This window comes from Phyllobates terribilis, unplaced genomic scaffold (genome assembly GCF_046119375.1).
Source record: "Phyllobates terribilis strain yellow unplaced genomic scaffold, ASM4611937v1 Scaffold_2__4_contigs__length_985480577, whole genome shotgun sequence".
Lineage (NCBI taxonomy): Eukaryota > Metazoa > Chordata > Amphibia > Anura > Dendrobatidae > Phyllobates > Phyllobates terribilis.
In genome coordinates this window covers 358,298,359-358,319,137 of record NW_027362762.1, presented here as the reverse complement: position 1 = coordinate 358,319,137, position 20,779 = coordinate 358,298,359, and the positions used below count along the sequence as shown (strand labels likewise).

At 41.3% G+C, this 20,779-nt stretch overlaps 1 protein-coding gene across 2 annotated transcripts in view; it reads left to right on the top strand.

Annotated features, from left to right (window-relative positions):
- EGFL6 (EGF like domain multiple 6) overlaps positions 1-20,779 on the top strand; it is a 112,327-nt gene that overhangs the window by 31,247 nt on the left and 60,301 nt on the right. The window contains exons 4-5 of one of the 2 annotated variants that reach the window (XM_073664693.1): positions 9,003-9,122; positions 19,337-19,456. In XM_073664693.1, coding sequence (XP_073520794.1) covers positions 9,003-9,122; positions 19,337-19,456 — 240 coding nt within the window. The remainder of the gene's footprint in view (positions 1-9,002; positions 9,123-19,336; positions 19,457-20,779) is intronic. The other variant, XM_073664694.1, reaches the window with a different exon arrangement.

Below are 20,779 nucleotides of genomic sequence, written 5' to 3'. Positions count from 1 at the left end.
GGAACCACCACACTAATAGGAGAAATCAGGAAAAATTATGAATTGGCAAAAAAGGACAATGTATGAGGCAGTGACACACACTGAGTGCACTACAACCAGACGTGGTTGAAGCACACACTACAGGGTGAGCTGCACTCACACACAGAGACCTTGCAGACAGCGGTGAACAGCACAGAGAACTGTGCACTAGCACTGCAAGGCACAGCGATTTATAAAGTAGCTTGGGTAAAGCAGAATAGACCAAATAGGTAGCTAAAACTGTCCCTCAGAACAACAGCGTCCTATCCCTAACTGAATTCACAGCAGAGTGAGCTCAAAATGGCGGCGGCGGCTTTTATAGTGCATCATGACATCATTTCAGCAGCCAATCACAGCCATGCCATTAGTTAAGATGCCTACATGCCTAACAGGATGTGCCCACACTTCTTAGGATCCTCATTGGCTGAATAAAATGAAAATGGCTCATTGCATTATGGGAACTTCCGATTCCGGTATACGATATTGCAAAAGTATCGGAATTAAGTATCGGAATTCCGATACCGCGAATATCGGCCGATACCCGATATTTCAGTATCGGAATGCTCAACACTACTCTTTAGGAAATAAAGCACACTAAAATCATGGTTTTACCATAATAACTATTGTCACCAAGGAAACATCCTTCTTTACTTTTCCAAATAGAGTGCTAGTTGTAAGTCATTGGTATGAGTGAAGAAGTCTTATATAATATACTTCAGCCAGCAAAACATATCATGAGATCTCTGGGCTCATTAATCAATAAAGCATATGTATCTACTGACATGTCCCTGGGTATTACACAACAACAGCTGTGTGAAAACAAAAAAAGATCATTTACAAACCGTAACCTCCCATAACCAGCTCTAAACTGCAGGGGTACAGAAGGCATTCCTGGTATGAGTACATGTATTGTGTCCATAGGCGGATTATAATGAGGGCAATCCGGGCTACCGCCCGGGCCCCCTGCAGGGGGCCCGCGGCTCCGGGCGGGGTGTCTAATGCCGGATTGCCCTCATTATATGTGCGGGCCACCGCGGCACATACCGGTAGCAGTGGCGGGAGGGGGGGCCCCGGACCGCTCCCCCAGCAGCGGCCGCCGCTACTTCTTCTCCGGCCGGGCCAGCACTCCAGCAGTTAACTTCCCTGTGCTGGCCCGGCCGCGTCATTGCTAGGAGACACGGCCCTGTGCGCGGCCGTGTCTCCTAGCTGTGACGTCACGCAGTGCGCGCCCGGCCTGCACTGCTGCAATGGAGAAGAGAGAGCAGGCAGGAGGAATGGAGCCGGGGGATGGTGAGTCTGTATGTGTATGTGTGTGTGTATGTATGTATGTATGTATGTATGTATGTATGTATGTGTGTGTGTCTGTATGTGTATGTATGTGTGTATATGTGTGTGTGTGTGTCTGTATGTGTATGTATGTGTGTGTGTGTATGTATGTATGTATGTGTGTGTGTATGTATGTCAGTGTATGTATGTATGTGTCTCCTAGCTGTGACGTCACGCAGTGCGCGCCCGGCCCGCACTGCTGCAACGGAGAAGAGAGAGCAGGCAGGAGGAATGGAGCCGTGGGATGGTGAGTTTGTATGTATGTATGTATGTATGTATGTATGTATGTATGTATGTGTGTGTGCAGGCAGATATCATTGTGTGATGTCTGTTTATATGTATTTTTGTGTTTCAAATGTGTTTATGCGTGTATGTATATGTCTGTATATGTTTGTGTGTGTGCGTGACTGCATGTGGGACTGCGTGCGGCCTCCTGCTGTGTATAGATGGCTACGTGCGGCCTCCTGCTGAGTATAGATGGCACCGTGCGGCCTCCTGCTGACTCTGCGGAGGGGCGCCCTGCGGCCTCCCGCTGTGTATAGATGGCGCCGTGCGGCCTCCCGCTGTGTATAGATGGCACCGTGCGGCCTCCCGCTGTGTATAGATGGCTACGTGCTGCCTCCCGCTGTGTATAGATGGCTACGTGCGGCCTCCCGTTGTGTATAGATGGCACCGTGCGGCCTCCCGCTTTGTATAGATGGCTCCGTGCTGCCTCCTGCCGTGTATAGATGGCTCCGTGCGGCCTCCCGCTGTGTATAGATGGCTACGTGTGCTCCATATTGAGTCATACTATTAATGTAAGGCTATGTGCCCACGATACAGAAATGTTCCGGATTTTTTTGAGCATTTTACATGCGTTTTCCTGCCAGGGACATGTGAATGTGAAGCGTTCTTCACTTGCATTTCCGCATGCGGGTTGACAAGCGATTTTAGCATCACTTGGAAAGTGCTTGACAACTTGGTTACACTATATAAATCCATGCAACCAGTAACCGGCATGGATTTATATTGTGTGACCGTAAAAGAATGGTAAAAAATAAAAAATATATACTTACCTTCTGATGGCCTGCTGACGTCAGCGGTCGCGTGACCCGTCACATGACTAAATGACGTCACGGCAGGTCCTTTTCACACCATCGCGAGCTGCCGGCAAGCCAGGACGCATCGGATAAAGACGCCGGGGGCCATCAGAAGGTAAGTATAATGTATATTTTTTATTTTATTCCTTTTTTTACAGGTTCTATGGTACCTGGGTCCGGAGGAGAGTCTCCTGTCCTCCACACCCGGGTACCATCCGCACATTAAAACGCATGGATTCCGCATCTACAGATGCAGGGATGCGGATTCCATGCGTTCTAATGCAAGTCAATGGCGGCGAAAACGCTGCTCTTCCGCAAAATAATTGGTAGTGCTGCGGATTTTTCCGCAGCGGAAATTTCCGCAGCATGTGCACAGCACATGCGGATTATCATTGGGGAACATGGCAGACCTTCTACCAAGCGTTTTTTAAGCGTTTCTGCAGCGGAATTTCCGCCGCGGAAACGCTTAAAAAACACATAGTGGGCACACAGCCTAAAAAAAATATTATAATTAATATTGTGCCAAATTAATTTCACGTGAACTATCACATGATCTATCACAGGGGATCATGTGACATGTCACGTGATAAATCAGGTGTGTGTGTGTGGGGGGGGGCCCGCGCCTTCTAAACTGCCCGGGGCCCTTGCTACTCTTAATGCACCCCTGATTGTGTCGCTTACTCCCTCGGTGCTTAAAAAGAAACCACGTGTTGCAAAAACTCAGATGACAAAAAATCTTGGATTGTTTCAGTTCAGTAAGGCTGTGTGCCCACGTAGCGTTTTTCAAGCGTTTATGCTGCGGAATTTCCGCAGCATAAACGCTTGTGAAACGCTAGGTAATCCGCACCCCATGGTCCCCAAGGGGATTCCGCATGTTCTATGCACATGCTGCGGATTTTTCCGCAGCGTTTATGCTACGTACAAAAATCCGCAGCATGTCATTTAATTTTGCGGAAGCGCAGCGGAACTCCCGCCATTGACTTGCATTGAGACGCATAGAAACCGCGACTGTACATTTTTACAAGCGGCTTCTATGCGTCTCTATGTGCGGATGGTACCCAGTTCTGGAGGAGAGGAGACTCTCATCCAGACCTGGGTACCAATGTACCTGTAAAAAAAGAATAAAATAACAAATAAAGTTTATACTCACCTGTCCGGCGTCTTCTCTCTGAATGCCAGCAGCGCTGAAGGACCTTCGGTGACGTCACAGTCATGTGACCGCAGGCCCTTCACCGCTCTGTCTCGCGATATGCCGGCAGCCGGGAACCAGACAGGAACGAGCGCTGCAGCCACGCCGGGGCCTCGGGGGTGAGTATAGCTTTATTTGTTTTCATTTTTACGGTTCACACTGTATAAATCCATGCTGTTTGCATGGATTTATACAGTGTGACCTAGTTGTCAAGCACTTTCCAAGTGATGCTATCGCCTGGAAAGCGCTTGTCAATCTGCATGCGGAAATGCATGTGAACCTGCATGTGGATCCGCATGTATTCTGCAGGAAAAACGCATGCACAATCTGCATGCGTTTTTTTCTGCCAGGGAGATGCAGAAATGCTGCAGAAATGTTCTGCTTCATTTCTGCATCGTGGGCACATAGCCTTAAGGTAGACATTGTTGATAGTTTTAGGAAAGACAAGAAAAATGGCACGTGGATGAAAGGGTAATATTAAAGCAGGAAAATAGGACACCGTTGTCATTTATTAGAAAAAAGTAAGGCAGTCCTCTAGACAAAGGCATAGCATCACGACATGTTCAGCTTTAGACTGTAGATAAATATTATAAACATTCTTGGTATTGGTTATATTGTATAAATCAGAACACATAGTAAAAGATGAGACGACTTTCTTACTTTTGCATTGGATCATTATTATATTTAAGGGAATCTGTCACCTGGTCTTTTCCACCTAATTTGAGAGCAGCATAATGTAATGACAGAGACACTTACTGGGCTACTTGCTGTAGGTTTGATAAAATCACTGTTTGACCAGCAGGAGACTAATAGGTTGTCCTCCATATTCATGGTTTTGTATAACCCCGCCCCCACCACCGGTTGGCTGCTTCCTGTGTACACTGGGCTGAAAGCTGCCAATCAGTGATGTGGGCGGGGTTATACAGAGCTCAGCATTCCGAGAACTGCTAGATCTGCAGCAGATAAGACTGTGAATTTATCAAAATGACAAGCAGCCCAGCAAGTGACATATCACTGGAATTAGGGTCTCTATTAGATAACTGTTGGTTGAAGATTAGTTCAACAGACAACTATCTCTCCCCATTCCCCCATATACATGAGTGGTATGTTTGGCTGAACATTCATGTTTATACAGAGGGGAGCAGTGCACTGGCGGACGCACACAGTAGCTCATCGTAATGCTCAATTAAAACTGCTTTGGATGTGGAAATGGGCCCCCTTACCTCTTGGGCCCTTGTGCGACTGTACAGGTTGCACCAATAATACAGTATGTCCGCCCCTGTGGCAGTGGCTTATCTCCCCTGAAAACCTAAGGATCAGGTATTGAAATTCCAACCGTCCAGTCCATCATGTGTTGGTGGGAGAGTTGGGAGACCCCATATATCAGATGGTTGCCCAGTCCCACCATTGATGAAGGATTCTGCCGACTTTCATTTAATGTTTATGGGGGCTTAAGCTATTGAGGACCTTTCCTAGGGGTATGTTATCAATGGCAGATCAGTGGGGGTCTGACACCTGGCCGCCCCACTACTTAGCTAGTGCCTGAAGCCAGGTTGACGTACGTTTACTGTGGTTTGTAAGTGTACTGTGTAGTGGTCACTTCTTCTCCCACTGCAGTGAACGAGATCTGCGCTCCAGAACCTACAGTGTTCAGAGCTGTGGTGTTCTGGCTTCGTACACTGCAAGCTTCCATCGGTCACTGCTCTTGGTATTAGTTGAGCAAGAATATAAAAGTGTAGGTTAAATATATCAGCCTGGAATCCGAGATTTTTTTTTTCTAGAGAAGAATTGGATATGGTAAAAGAAAATGTACATTAGGTCTGTATGACTTTTCATTCTACGGAAACAGAAATGTTTTCACAGGCAGCAAATAGATCTAATATAATATGAAAGAAGAGAAAAAGGAGCTGATTCATTTACATTCTTGAAGAAAAGTTATCTGGAGTAAGTTATGTCAAATTCATTAGGGGGCCGCATATTTCTTGATGATTTTGACACATCTTTGTGCTGCCCGTATTACAATCTGAAATCTACACTAGCTTTGGGCTGGAACAGACTTCTACTTTTATGTATAACACTTTCTGCCAAAAATTATAGTGAATCTGTCGGGATACCATTGGACTTTGCCCTTCAGTCCCATCTATTTTTTTAGAATGGCAAAATGTACAAAAAACCAAAGTCACAAAATATTGATGCAACTTTGAAAGTCGCAAAAGTGGCTTAAACTGTTTGATGAAGTGCTCCAAAGTGTATTCTAAAGTCGTATAGCATTCATTATAAAGTGATGACGTTTTATTGACATCAGACTGACAACTATATTTAACCGTTTTATAAATAGAAGAATGAAAAAAAATTAAATTACAAGTTACAACATTTTGTATAAGCTTTTTAGTTTTTACTTTTGTATGTGTTCTCTCTTTAGGTGTCAAATATGAGCATACAATATCTAACATCACATTATGCCGGACGGATCTCATTCTGGTCATTCTTAAGATAACCTAAAAACAAAGTGCGTCTTTGAAGCTGTCAGACATAAAACAGTTAATAGTCCATTTCTCAGCAGTCCACTGGAATGTCTCAATGACTGGTGATCCATCATTAAGAAGTCCTTTCGTAGTAAGATCAGACGTGGCTGTATGAGCTGATGTATTACATGCTGCTTTTGTAATACTATAGTTTTGATCTGTCATCCGAAGATAATTTATCTAATGGAATTGTAAATGTTACAATCCATCTCTATTACTAGTAAATAGTAGTACTTGTAACACTATATTGTCAAAGATACATTCATCTAAACCAGCATTTTTTTATTTTTACTTTTATTCATTCATTGATCCAATGTTAGAAAATATTTCTTGGTCAGAAGATGAAACCTACAAGTTGTATTTGTGCAATTTTTTCAATACTAATGTGTATACAATATTCTTCTGGGAATATTTACTTTCCGTTATGTCTCTTACCCTTTAGTGTCTTGTTGAGCAAATTTTCAGGAAATTGTATAAAGGAGAGAATAAGTCTAAGGGGTTTCCTGCCTCTAAATGAGTCTACAGGCTGCAACTTTAGTCCCTTGCCATCCGCTTAGTATTGTAGCTACATCTGCAGCTAAACGGATCTATTCCGTCTCTCTAGTAAGGTTTTCCCCTCCCAAGACTTTTTCAGCCAAATTATCCATTTATTGGCCAATTCAAGAAGGTTCTCAATAGAGGCATTATTTATTATGACATTCGCAAGTGATTTAGTTGTTATTTTTGCATTTTACTGATATTGAGTTTGCATCTCCCAATTTTAGTGTAACAGTTTATTCATATTCATACTGTAAGGTGAATCACACACTTGAATAAACAGTAAGGTAACATAATAATCTCTAAATAAGAGTTTCCTTTCTGCAAAATTGGTGGCTTATGTTTCCATACTGCTGCTTACTTTGCTAAGCAGGAGGTAAAATTTAAGCCCAAGCAATTTTTGCATTAAAGGCATATGTTTCTGTTCTATATCTTACATAAATAGGGTACAAGTAGTATATAAGCCATGACTATACACATCACATAGTATCTTTATCATTGCTTTTCAAGCAAAAATAGCAGTTTCCGAAATCCAGATGAAAACCTGATGGACCCTTTCGAAACCAATATGTCAGGTTTAATAGGATTGGTCAATAGTGTCATGGCTCCTATAAGAATGGTATAAGCTTAAGAAAGACCCAAACGGTCTATATGTTGCTTTGCTATGTACATGGAGCAAGAGAGGAATTTTTTCCATATTTTCTAACTCTGGTAAGTGCTGTCCATCAATCCACTGTTTGGGCCGATAAGAATGGTGGTCATAATTAGGGGCCTTGACACTTCTGTTTTTCTGCATCTACATTTTATTCTAGAAATCTTGTCACTTCGTTAGTTTTAAAAACTATTATTTGAACTCTCTATAAGTAATTTGTATGTTATATATTATATGTAGTTACTATCCATCATGCTATTGTACAAAGTTATAGGAAACTACAAGTGACAAACTGTAATAGACTCAAACACGTGAGTAGTAAGATACTGTTGAGAGTAGGCCCATACAATCTTATAATCTAAAAAGCCTCATATGATTCTGGGGTGCCAATCAACCCTAAGAATAGTTAACCAATGATCCTATAGCTATTGATATTCTAACTGCATTTATAAACCACTAATTCATAGTGTGAAAGGGTTGTCCCCTTCTTTTAAAGGTAATATTAATGCGCCCAGGATGGGGTAACCAATAAAAAATCACATCCCACATCAGTGCTGCTCCTCTGTGCTTTGGTACTGCTTCTCATCATCTGGCGATGGATGGTCATCACAATACCACTGCAGCCAATCATCAGACACTGATCAGCTGCAGCCTTCATATTCCATCATAGTGGAAACAGCTAGTTCATACAGAATGTGAAGGCGTCAGCTGAAGAGTAGCTGCTGATTGATTGCAGTGGTGTAGTTTCTCCCCATTAGATGTTAGTGCCAGGAGTGCAAATGAGTGGTGCCAATTTGGGAGGTGAGGCCCATGAACATTAGCCTTTAAAGGAGGGGACAATCGCTTTAATCTTACAGTATATTCTTCTTAATCACCAAAAGTAAAGAAGTAAGTCACAAAGAAACTATCAAAGCTACAATAATCCATGAAATGGGCTGAAAAAGGCAAAGAATTGTCAGTGTACATACAGTAGATCTTGTGAATGGTATGTGCATACTGTTGACACCTGTCTTAAGCATATTGGCACTTTGTCAGGGCTTGTCAAGAATCCAGTCCTAGACGTGTTGTTTTTTTTTCCCTAGATGTCAACATGTACAAGTATTAACTATTTTATCTTAATTGAGTAATGTTATATCTACAGCTGTTCTTAAACATCCCCATCTGGTGGAATTTAAAACTCAAAGACAGCTGGGATTTGTAGTACAACAGATGGAAAGGCTTCAAGCTCCAGATGGCAGGGGATTACACATTGGGCTTGTATTTTCATACATTTGTGCTTTTTATGGTTTTTCACAAGACTAATAATAGACAAAGTAAATGGTTCCCCAAATATCTATATAATGTAAAATAGAGCGGTGAGATCATCAGTTTCATTCTATAGATCGCTTGTGCCCCCCTTCCCCAGCTATATGGTGTCACACTATTTTTACCATAGTTATCAAGTCTGTGCTCCGAAATTTCTCCTTGTGTCTTTTGCCTCCAGCTATTGACCTGCAAGTCTTTTTTTTTTGGCGGCGGGTAGACGTAGTCGCAGGTAAAGATTACGGCAAACTCTAGAAATCTACATGAACTAGAAATGACCTCATTTCATTTTCCAACTCAAAGTCTATTCCTTGGCAGCACGTCTTCTGTAAAGTTATGTGTCCGCATATTTGTGAATGAGATGTCTTTTGCAGACTTGAATGAATGTGGTCTTAAGCCTCGTCCCTGTGAACATCGGTGTATGAACACTCACGGCAGCTACAAGTGCTATTGTCTTAATGGCTACATGCTGATGCCAGATGGCTCGTGCTCAAGTAAGTTCTATAAACAGTGCATAAATGTGTTTTTGTCTCATTGTTTTCGCGCAGGCTGCAGTTTTTGTCTGTACATGTTTATCTCACTTATATCCTCAAGATACCTAATATTGTACTAGGTGAGAATCAGAGGGAGCCTGGGACTAAGACTACGAAAATTCTTATTGCATGTAAATTACATGGATTGCCAATAACCATTGTATGAACTATTGAGAAACTCCAATATTCTTTAATATACGAAGACGTGATCCAGGAAAACCCACCAAGGGATCTTGTGTTTTACCTATAGCAATCTTTTTCCTATGTGATGCCTCAGGACGTATTCTCTTGTCATAATGGATGTCACGTAAAAGGCTTCACCGAGGTCAGGCACAAAGTCAGCAGCAATCATGAAAACAAAATAGAAGGTATAGGGTTTCTCAAGGTCAAGGTCAATGAGATGTGATTGACCATGGTCAACACAGAGATCAAATAACAAGGTCAAGATCGGATTACAAAGCTCAAATCTTACCTTACAGGAGAAAAGGGCATCTTCCCCATCTTGAGAAAAAATATTCAATTTCCAAAGTTGTTGGAAAGTCTACATCAGAAACTAATGTTTGCAGAGATGACTGCTGGAAACAAGGCTTAGATACTTTATATAGATACATAAGAATATTAAAAGGGAATCTGACGGGAGGATTTCACCCCCAAACTATTTATATGCACATGTAGCTCTTACAAACACAAGTTCATCCCTACTTTTAACTAGCCAGTCCATTCCTCCATTACAAATGGAAAAAATGCCATTACTTCAGTCTTATTTGCATATTGAATGAAATGTCAATTTCTTGGTAATAGAGAAATTGACTGACTTGTAAGGATGGACTTGACTTTTCAAGAGCTACTTGATCATGTAAAAAGTTTTTGGGGGGCGGGGGTGAAATCCTGCTGTCATATTACCTTTAAATATTGATTCATTAAAATCGTACAAGAAGATGAGAATGTTTTTTCCTTGCGGTCATTAAGAAATGTTGTTTCTACTTGATCAAACCTTATGATTCCCTTTTGTCTATTTTTCGCTTTCTCTTATTTATCTAATTGGGCAAAACTAGTAGGTATGTCATATTTAATCTGAGAGCAACATAACATAGGGTAAGAGAGCCTGATTACAGCAATATGTCACTTATTGGGCGTTGCAGTTTGAATACAATCAGTGTTTTATCAGCAGGAGAATATCACTGCCTGAGTAGGTCTCAGATGCATAGCAGTCCAGCTAATCTGTGTAACCCCATCCCCACCACTGACTGGCAGCATGATGACAATGTACATTGTACACAGGAAGCTGCAAAGCCGGGGTGTGGGAGGGGTTATACAGAAGTCTTAGCTCCATTACATCTACAGCAGATAGAATCCCTGTTTTATCACAACTACACCAAGCAGTCCAGTGACTCATCACTGGAATCAGTGTTCCTTGCCCTATAATCTGAGCGCAGCATAATATATAGCAAAAACCTTCTGACAAGATTCCTTTTAAGCTACTTTTATACAAGCATCGGAAATGGTGTTCGTCACAAATAGTGGGAGAGATTTACTGAGATGGGTGTTTCATACTCTAGTGTAAGACTTAAGAGTGACAGAATCAAATGCACATGGGAAAAACAAATGGAGCCAGTTTAGGCTATCTGGAGAAAATAAAATCAATTGCTATGAGCTGGCATATATTTTGGCCTTTTGTTTTTCTTTTTCTGGCATTAAACATAACTATGACAACTATATAAACTAAACTGCGACAGGTGCCCTGAAGCTGTGTATAAAGTTCCAAATACATAAAATATCAAGTACCTATATAAAATAATGTGCAGAACTCAATAAGTAAACATAAAAAAACACTTTTATTGATACAATGTTTAAAAAGGTTATAAAAACATACAATGCTAGACACAAAAAAAACCTAGATTATCTGAAGCTTCTCATAGGTATTCATATACAGCATATCATTAGTAACAGCAATCTACATTAGAGATGGATACTCAAGAATGTTTAAAATCCCATGATTTACTATGTATAAGGAGATATAGGAAGTGTGGCAAGATGTAGAGTAATGAAAAGCAGGAGTCGTAAATAGCATAAAGTACATGCTCCCCTCGAAAAATTGCATCTGATGCACATTTCTAATAAAGCTTTGTCTGAGGAAGCTTTGAGCGAAACGCAGGTCAGGTGCATGATTTCTAGGTGATCATGTTTTATTACCACTTTCTATGCACTTTATGCTATTTACAACTCTTACTTCTCATTTTTCTTTATCTTGCTACACATAGGATATGTTTTATGCTCTGCAATTATATGCTTTTAAACATTCTTGTGTATCTATCTCTAATTCAAAGTGTTATTTTCAGTATATGACGTATGATATATATCTGTGTGATATGTAATTGTGGTTCTTGGGAATTAATCTAATAATCAGGGTAGTGCAAGGTATGGTGCAGCAAGAGTAAAGTCTTAGATCATTGGCTTAACATGGAGCCTTTCTAATGTAAGGTGCACAGGGCGGTAGTCACCCTACAAATAAAAGGAGTCCTGATTCTCGTGTGCTATGTGTGTGGTGTTTAATGCTCACGTTTTGGGCGCAGGCCTCTGCAGTCTCCGGTTCTTCCATTTAAGGAACCTCCGAACACACATCAGGGGACATGCAATTCGTTTTATAATAAAGAAGTTTACTTAACTGTCCATTTACATCATATTGAAACATGCAGTATTGGGCACAAACCTTTTTGTTTTCAAAGTCCATAGCACAGCATATTATGATGTCCGCTGTTCCCTTGCCCTGAACGATCCCTTCCTGGTCTGGCATCTCTGGTCCCTGTGATACTCCGTCCGATTCTGCAGCTTCCTTGAGTCCTGTCCCAACTCCCTTATGCGATTCCCCGTCCGACTTCCTCTCTTAGGAAGATATTGAGGCACGCTTCTCAGTGCCTCATTTGGACTGTAAGCCCCAGAAGTTCCAGGAATATCTGCTTTGAGTTTATGGCTGACATTCTCTTGCTATTGAACAGCCCAGGCTCCTCATACCCTCAGACCTCCAACTACTGCTATCTCCCCATCTAATCTCTCAAACAAACTGCACTAACCAAGAAGTTCTCCCCTTGTTAACTGGCTCTGCCCCTCCCACACTGGGGCTGTTTCTGAACACATTAACTGTTTCTGTCCTAAACCTGTCTACTTCTTGAACTTATTGTACCCACCAATGCACTGATCCCAATCCTATCTTATAGCTAAATCTAAACCTATGTACTAATCTCATCCTTTCCCTATATCTAATACATTTATCAGAACACATCGCGTCATCCACATATTATAGCAATACATTAACTGTGCACCTTGGTGCGCATAAGGATCTATGCATAATAAAACACTTTTTCGTATACACAGGTTATAACCGTTTTTCTAATCAAGGGAGAAGTACATGACAGTCCAGGTCACCCTCTTTCACTAACATGATAGACAGAGATAAGAGAGGAGAAATAAGATGGTGCCACCTTGTGAAGAGCTTTGTGGATGAAAGTGCAAAATTGGGTGGACAACCAGTACAGTTTGGAAAGACTGATTAGTAGTAAACTACAGTAATGAGTATGAGAATGAATGAAATTACCAGTGCTGTCTGTTTCTACAGTGCGAAAACATTGACTTTTGGGACATGTTTTTCAGGTGCATGAGCATGAAATATATGATGAAAAGTTTAGAACTTAGTTCAACATAAGACATTAGATGTGTTGCCGAACAGTTATGGTACTACCACACAATGAATTGCAAATATCAGGTTTTGGTCGGTAACTAGGAGGAGGAAAAACAAAAAGTCAGTTTTTGAAAGGTATAATTTCAGAGAGAGAGATGACATGATGTTAGACCATGGGCAATCACCAATGTTTTCTAAAAGTGTAAGGGTGTTGTCACAGAAGTATTTAATTGGGTGTATTCATCATTGAGATTCTACTGAAAGCCAACTCCTGCTGATAGTTTTTCCAGTAGGAGCTGTATAGAGAGGAATGAGGTGAAGACCCATGACTCAAACCTTAAGAACTCATAAAGTAAGGGGAAACATGAGAAAGCAAACAGAGCCAGCAAATAAGATGCTGAACGAGAGTTTAGAGCAGTAGGAAGAAAACCAAGAGAGAGCAGTATTCTTCGAAGAAGAATAACCGAGTACAAGTTGGTGGGAAACATCGTTCGATGCCATAGAGAGATCCAGAAGAATCAATAGGTGTTAATTGCCATTACAGGTAGTTGCCAGGAGATCATTTGAGACTTTGGTAAGGTCAGGTTCTGTATGGTCTACCAACTAGTAAGGGGACCAGAAGAACATTAGCCAAGAGGTAGCTGTTTTTCTTTTGAGACAGGAGAAACCTGAAGGTCATGTTAGCTAAATTGTGCAAAAATTGGCTTTTAAGTTGTTATTCCCATAAACCACAGGACTTGTTTTAAAATGTCCGTAATAAAATACGAATGTAAAACAGTCAGCGTAGATGTGGAATCACCGAACTGTGACAACACGTCAGGCTTCACATTAAACCATGGAGCTGAAAATCTTATTCACGTTGTGGTATTTTGTGCTCATGGAGTAAAGAAATCCATGCAGTTTATATTGGCAGTGCTCACCTGATTTTGCTTTATTATTCCTAAAGAACATTATTAAAAAAGTCTGCCGAGATCTTACAAAGCCAAGAGCAGAGATTAATGATATACAGTTGTTTTCTATTAAATCATACCTCAGTATAGTAGAGGGTTTACCAAGATTTAATGAGGAGACATAATATCTTCTCCAGACCGGGAATATAATATCATATAATACCGCCATGTATATATTACTGAAACTTCCATGATTCTTATCTGACCCGACATGAAATTTTATTTAAAGGCTACGTTCACTTTTCCTACCAATTTTGTATTATCCAAAAAAATAAATATAGAAACTTAAACAATTTTGCAATAGGGCGTAATTAACAATTTCCTACCATTTTGTTTCTACAGCTTCGGTGCAGATCTGTTTCTCCATGGTAAAAGACAATAAACCATCCCTGTACATTCTGCTTCAGCAGCCATACTCCTTTTTATTTGTCCATTACTTACTACTAACCTACCAAATGTGCATTAGTAGACAACAGAGGACAAGTGATGATGGCAGGATTAGACTATGCAGAGTTTGCTTATTGTCTGTCACTAAGGAGACACATTGCCTGCATAGGAGCTGTAGAAACAGAATAATGGGATATCTTTTAATTAAGATCTCTTGCAAAAATGGCTAATTTTTTATTTTAGAGGCATTGGGACAATAAAAAGTGGTTGTGAAGCTAGACAAAGCTTTCAGCTGCATGTCATATCATTATAAAGGGAACATGACATGTAAAATAACGTTGTTAATCTGCAGGTTATTAGCGTTGTGAACCAGACCAGTACCCACAAGGAGAGCCCCGCTGCCGGGAGGAAATTAACTTTATTTCTACTGACAGCATTCGGCTTTCATTCATAAGGGTTGGTCGACGCAGCTTCAGTCACTGCTCAATGTATTGTGAGCAGCAGCTGTAACCGCGCCCCTGGCACTGACTGACAGCCGGCTCTAATGCTGAGTTGGCTGTCAGTCAGTGCCGGGGCGCGGTTACAGCTGTCGCTCACTATACATTCAGAGGTGACTGAAGCCATTCCGGACGACCCTTATGACTGAAAGTCATACGTTGCCGGAAGTTCATTTCTTCCTGGCAGTGGGGCTCAGTGCAGGTTCTTATATGTAAATTGCTGCAGATATTTCTTCTTAGGTCTATAGTCTATACAGTGCCTTGTGAAAGTATTTGGCCCCCTTGAACTTTTCTACCTTTTGCCACATTTCTGGCTTCAAACATACAGATATAAAATTCAAATTTTTGGGGGAAGAATCAACAACAAGTGGGACACAATTATGAAGTGGAACGAAATTTATTGAATATTTTTTAAACTTTTTAAAAAATTAAAAAACTGAAAATGGGGGTGCAATATTATTCGGCCCCCTTGAGTTAATACTTTGTAGCGCCACCTTTTGCTGCGATTACAGCTGCAAGTCGCTTGGGGTATGTCTCTACCAGTTTTGCACATTGAGAGGCTGAAATTCTTGCCCATTCTTCCTTGCAAAACAGCTCGAGCTCATTGAGGTTAGATGGAGGGCGTTTGTGAACAGCAGTTTTCAGCTCTTTCCACAGATTCTCGATTGGATTCAGGTCTGGTCTTTGACTTGGCCATTCTAACACCTGGATACGTTTATTTTTGAACCATTCCATTGCAGATTTTGCTTTATGTTTGGGATCATTGTCTTGTTGGAAGATAAATCTCCGTTCCCGTCTCAGGTCTTTTGCAGATTCCAACAGGTTTTCTTCCAGAATGGTCCTGTATTTGGCTCCATCCATCTTCCCATCAATTTTAACAATCTTCCCTGTCCCTGCTGAAGAAAAGCGGGCCCAAACCATGATGCTGCCACCACCATGTTTGACAGTGGGGATGGTGTTTTGAGGGTGATATCGTTTTGCATTGTGGCCAAAAAGTTCGATTTTGGTTTCATCTGACTAGAGCACCTTATTCCACATGTTTGGTGTGTCTCCCAGGTGGCTTGTGGCAAACTTCAAACGAGACTTTTTATGGATATCTTTGAGAAATGGCTTTCTTCTTGCCACTCTTCCATAAAGGCCAGATTTGTGCAGTGTACGACTGATTGTTGTCCTATGGACAGACTCTCCCACCTGAGCTATAGATCTCTGCAGTCATCCAGAGTGATCATGGGCCTTTTGGCTGCATCTCTGATCAGTCTTCTCCTTGTCCGAGATGAAAGTTTAGAGGGACGGCTGGGTCTTGGTAGATTTTCAGTGGTCTGATACTCCTATTTCAATATGATCGCTTGCACAGTGCTCCTTGAGATGTTTAAAACTTGGGAAATCTTTTGTATCCAAATCCGGCTTTAAACTTCCCCACAACAGTATCTCGGACCTGCCTGGTGTGTTCCTTGGTCTTCATGATGCTCTCTGCACTTGAAACAGAACCTTGAGACTATCACAGAGCAGGTGCATTTGTACGGAGACTTGATTACACACAGGTGGATTCTATTTATCATTACCAGTCATTTAGGACAACATTGGATCATTCAGAGATCCTCACTGAACTTCTGGAGGGAGTTTGCTGCACTGAAAGTAAAGGGGCCGAATAATATTGCACGTCCCACTTTTCAGTTTTAATTTTTTTTAAAAAGTTTAAAATATCCAATAAATTTCGTTCCACTTCACGATTGTGTCCCACTTGTTGTTGATTCTTCCCCAAAAAATTTGAATTTTATATCTTTATGTTTGAAGCCAGAAATGTGGCAAAAGGTAGAAAAGTTCAAGGGGGCCAAATACTTTCACAAGGCACTGTATGTCATTTAATGGAGTTTCCAACCTTAAGTCTTTTTTTCAAAAACAAAACCAGTGAAACTTACCTCATGCCACTTCAGCTCCTAAGCCTTGTCTTTGCTGACATGACTGCAATGGTGACATCATGACTACAGCATGTGACCCCTGCAGCAAATCACTAGACCCAGAAGATTCACGCCCACTGGACACATGCTGAAGTTGTGACTTTACTTCTGCAGACATGTCAACAAACACTAAGCACAGGAGCCGAGAGGCAGTGCTGGAGCGACAGGGCAAGGTTATCATCCAAAAAAATGAAAATTGGAAAACCGTGTAAGCATTTAAGATTGTTTACTAAGGTTGGAAATGTTCATGTAGACAAGGTTCGTAATCCAGACACTAGACATTAAGGCATAATGTATCTGTCCAGACACTGTATGGAATCGTAATAGTGCACCTATATGGCTTACTGTACCTACCGACCCCTTCAACTCCAAAGATTGTTCTCTCGGATTTCGTACAAGTCTGATAGCAAATTAAATATATATTCCATGTTTCATCTGAAATATCCCTGACACCCCATAGAGTAACATACAGCAACACATAAGGTCCCTTCATCTGCATAATAGGGAGCAACATTGGACTCCACCCAGCCTCCTCAATATACCACTGCTGCATGAGGCCTCTACCATCTCTTATATAATGCTTGTATTAGAGAATACTTTTGTAGTACTGTATGTGATGGAACATGGCATGAGTTTTGCACAACACACAATTACTTTAAGAGCCCTTGAGGAAAAATTATACCTGGTATGGCTGCTATTTAAATGTAATACATGGATGGCTCAAATCCCCCTTGAGTCTACCCAAGCAAGAACCGCTATTTGGTTCTGTGCCCTGGATACTGGGGAGAAGAATATGGGATAGTGTCATTCTGATGGGAAAACATATAAAAATCATGTACATACAGTACAGACCAAAAGTTTGGACACACCTTCTCATTTAAAGATTTTTCTGTGAAAAATCTATGAAAATTGTACATTCACACTGAAGGCATCAAAACTATGAATTAACACATGTGGAATTATATACTTAACAAAAAAGTGTGAAACAACTGAAAATATGTCTTATATTCTAGGTTCTTCAAAGTAGCCACCTTTTGCTTTAATGACTGCTTTGCACACTCTTGGCATTCTCTCGATGAGCTTCAAGAGGTAGTCACTGGAAATGGTTTTCACTTCACAGGTGTGCCCTGACAGGTTTAATAAGTGGGATTTCTTGCCTTATAAATGGGGTTGGGACCATCAGTTGTGTTGTGCAGAAGTCTGGTGGATACACAGCTGATAGTCCTACTGAATAGACTGTTAGAATTTGTATTATGGCAAGAAAAAAGCAGCTAAGTAAAGAAAAACAAGTGGCCATCATTACTTTAAGAAATGAAGGTCAGTCAGTCCGAAAAATTGGGCAAACTTTGAATGTGTCCCCAAGTGCAGCTGCAAAAACCATCAAGCGCTGCAAAAAACTGGCTCACATGAGGACCGTCCCAGGAAAGGAAGACCAAGAGTCCCCTCTGCTTCTGAGGATAAGTTTAGCAGAGTCACCAGCCTCAGAAATCGCAGGTTAACAGCAGCTCAGATTAGAGACCAGAGTTCTAGCAACAGACACATCTCTTCAACAGCTGTTAAGAGGAGACTTTGTGCAGCAGGCCTTCATGGTAAAATAGCTGCTAGGAAACCACTGCTAAGGACAGGCAACAAGCAAAAGAGACTTGTTTGGGCTAAAGAAGACAAGGAATGGACATTAGACCAGTGGAAATCTGTGCTTTGGTCTGATGAGTCCAAATTTGAGATCTTTAGTTCCAACCACCGTGTCTTTGTGCGACGCAGAAGAGGTGAACGGATGGACTCTACATGCCTTGTTCCCATCGTGAAGTATGGAGGTGGTGTGGTGGTGCTTTGCTGGTGACACTGTTGGGGATTTATTCAAAATTGAAGGCATGCTGAACCAGCATGGCACCCACCGCATCTTGCAGCGGCATGCTATTCCATCCGGTTTGCGTTTAGTTGGACCGTCATTTATTTTTCAACAGGACAGTGACCCCAAACACACCTCCAGGCTGTGTAAGGGCTATTTGACCAAGGAGGAGAGTGATGGGGTGCTACGCCAGATGACCTGGCCTCCACAGTCACCAGACCTGAACCCAATCGAGATGGTTTGGGGTGAGCTGGACCGCAGAGTGAAGGCAAAAGGGCCAACAAGTGCTAAGCATCTCTGGGAACTCCTTCAAGATTGTTGGAAGACCATTTCCGGTGACTACCTCTTGAAGCTCATCAAGAGAATGCCAAGAGTGTGCAAAGCAGTCATTAAAGCAAAAGGTGGCTACTTTGAAGAACCTAGAATATAAGACATATTTTTGGTTGTTTCACACTATTTTGTTAAGTATATAATTCCACATGTGTTAATTCATAGTTTTGATGCCTTCAGTGTGAATGTACAATTTTCATAGTCATGAAAATACAGAAAAATCTTTAAATGAGAAGGTGTGTCCAAACTTTTGGTCTGTACTGTATATATTGATGTACAATAACAGTGAAGAATGCATATTGCAAGCTGCCGGAGGAGGGAACTGTTAAATATATTTAGGATTAAATAAAAATAAAATTGTTAAATGAAATTGACGAAGACTTATACTATAAAAGTTCCTGTACAGATATTTTAGAAACTCTGTTTTATTCTATAAAAAGTATAAATGTTTCTGTATCACTGACTGGCGGGTAATAAAACAAAGACCTTGTCAGAACTGAAATATTGTACCATGAATCTTATTTCCAGACTCCAGGACTTGTGCGATGGCAAACTGCCAATATGGCTGTGAAGAAGTCAAGGGAGAAGTGCGATGCTTATGCCCGTCAAGTGGACTGCAGCTGGGGCCAGATGGAAAGAATTGTATAGGTGTGCGAGCATACGTTTTTTCATTTTTCCAACTTTATTTACTCTTCATATCGAATAACCAGGAAAAAAGATAGATGTAGATACTGAAATCATTCCCAGTGATGGTTTTTGGACCCGTACTCTATAAATTATACACAATATGGACTGCAGAGGAATTGCTTGAGGGGGATCGTTACTACTGACATTTCCTAGGCAGGAAACCTATTAGACAATGTGAGATTTTACAAGGCATCTTATAAGATTACATATCTCAGAGGCAATTATAAAAGAGACACCCAGCTGTGTACTTCATTTAGATCAGTATCCACATGCTGGTTCTACCCAGGAAACCCCTGATATCTGCACTCTAGTAGAGATTTCCAACCCTCTTTAGTGGCCCATTGATTGAAATTGCCAATGTCAATCTCTATAATCTATTCAGTATATAGTACATGAACAGTACAGTGCAAATGTTTTAAGCAGGTGTGCAAAAAATGATGCAAAGTAATTCACAATACTGTATTTTCAAGTAATCATGTTTTAAAGTGGAAATATCCATAATTTCTTTGGAACGCACAAAAATTCTGGTTGAATCATATTTTAAAGGGGCTGTACGGTATAAAGTGAAAAGTCTGCAGTCGCTCTGTGTGACTGCAGACTTATGAATCCCCCAGCACACGCATTGTGCACTGCGAGGATTCGCCGGTGGTGATGCTTGCGATATGCATACTCAAGGGCAGAAACCGTCAAGTGGGCATGGCACCGCTGAATACAAGTATATGGAGCGAGGTCGTGCCTCGTGCCCTGGGGGGATTTATAAGTCAGCAGTCACAAAGAGTGACTGGAGACTTTTCTTTTTAGACCAGACAACCCCTTTAAATGACCTATTATCTAAAGCTTGAAGGGGTTGACTCACGATAGATATTTATGGCATATTTATGGAACATGTCATTAGAATGGGGGTCCCTAATCTCTTGTTCTGATTGGTGCTCCGCCTAGAGAGATATTAGTGGCCAGTGTGACTTGTATAGGTTGTTTATTTGCATTTCGAGATCTATGACAATGAGAGGGTTGTACAGCTGGAATTTAAAGGGGTTATGCAACTGTAAGAATACTTTTAACCAAGCTCATCTGCTTCACAGAACTGTGTGTGAGTGCAGAGTGTCTCTCAGCAATCCCACTCACAGGTCTGTGAAACGGATGATCTCACTCAGAGGGGGGTTGGGAGACTCACTGACACACTTCCATAGCAATCTGCTCCCTGCGCTGTCAGACTTGTATGAGGGAGATTACATTGTACACACTGGGGGTTGGGAGTTGGGGGGAGTCGAACCTGTTATGATG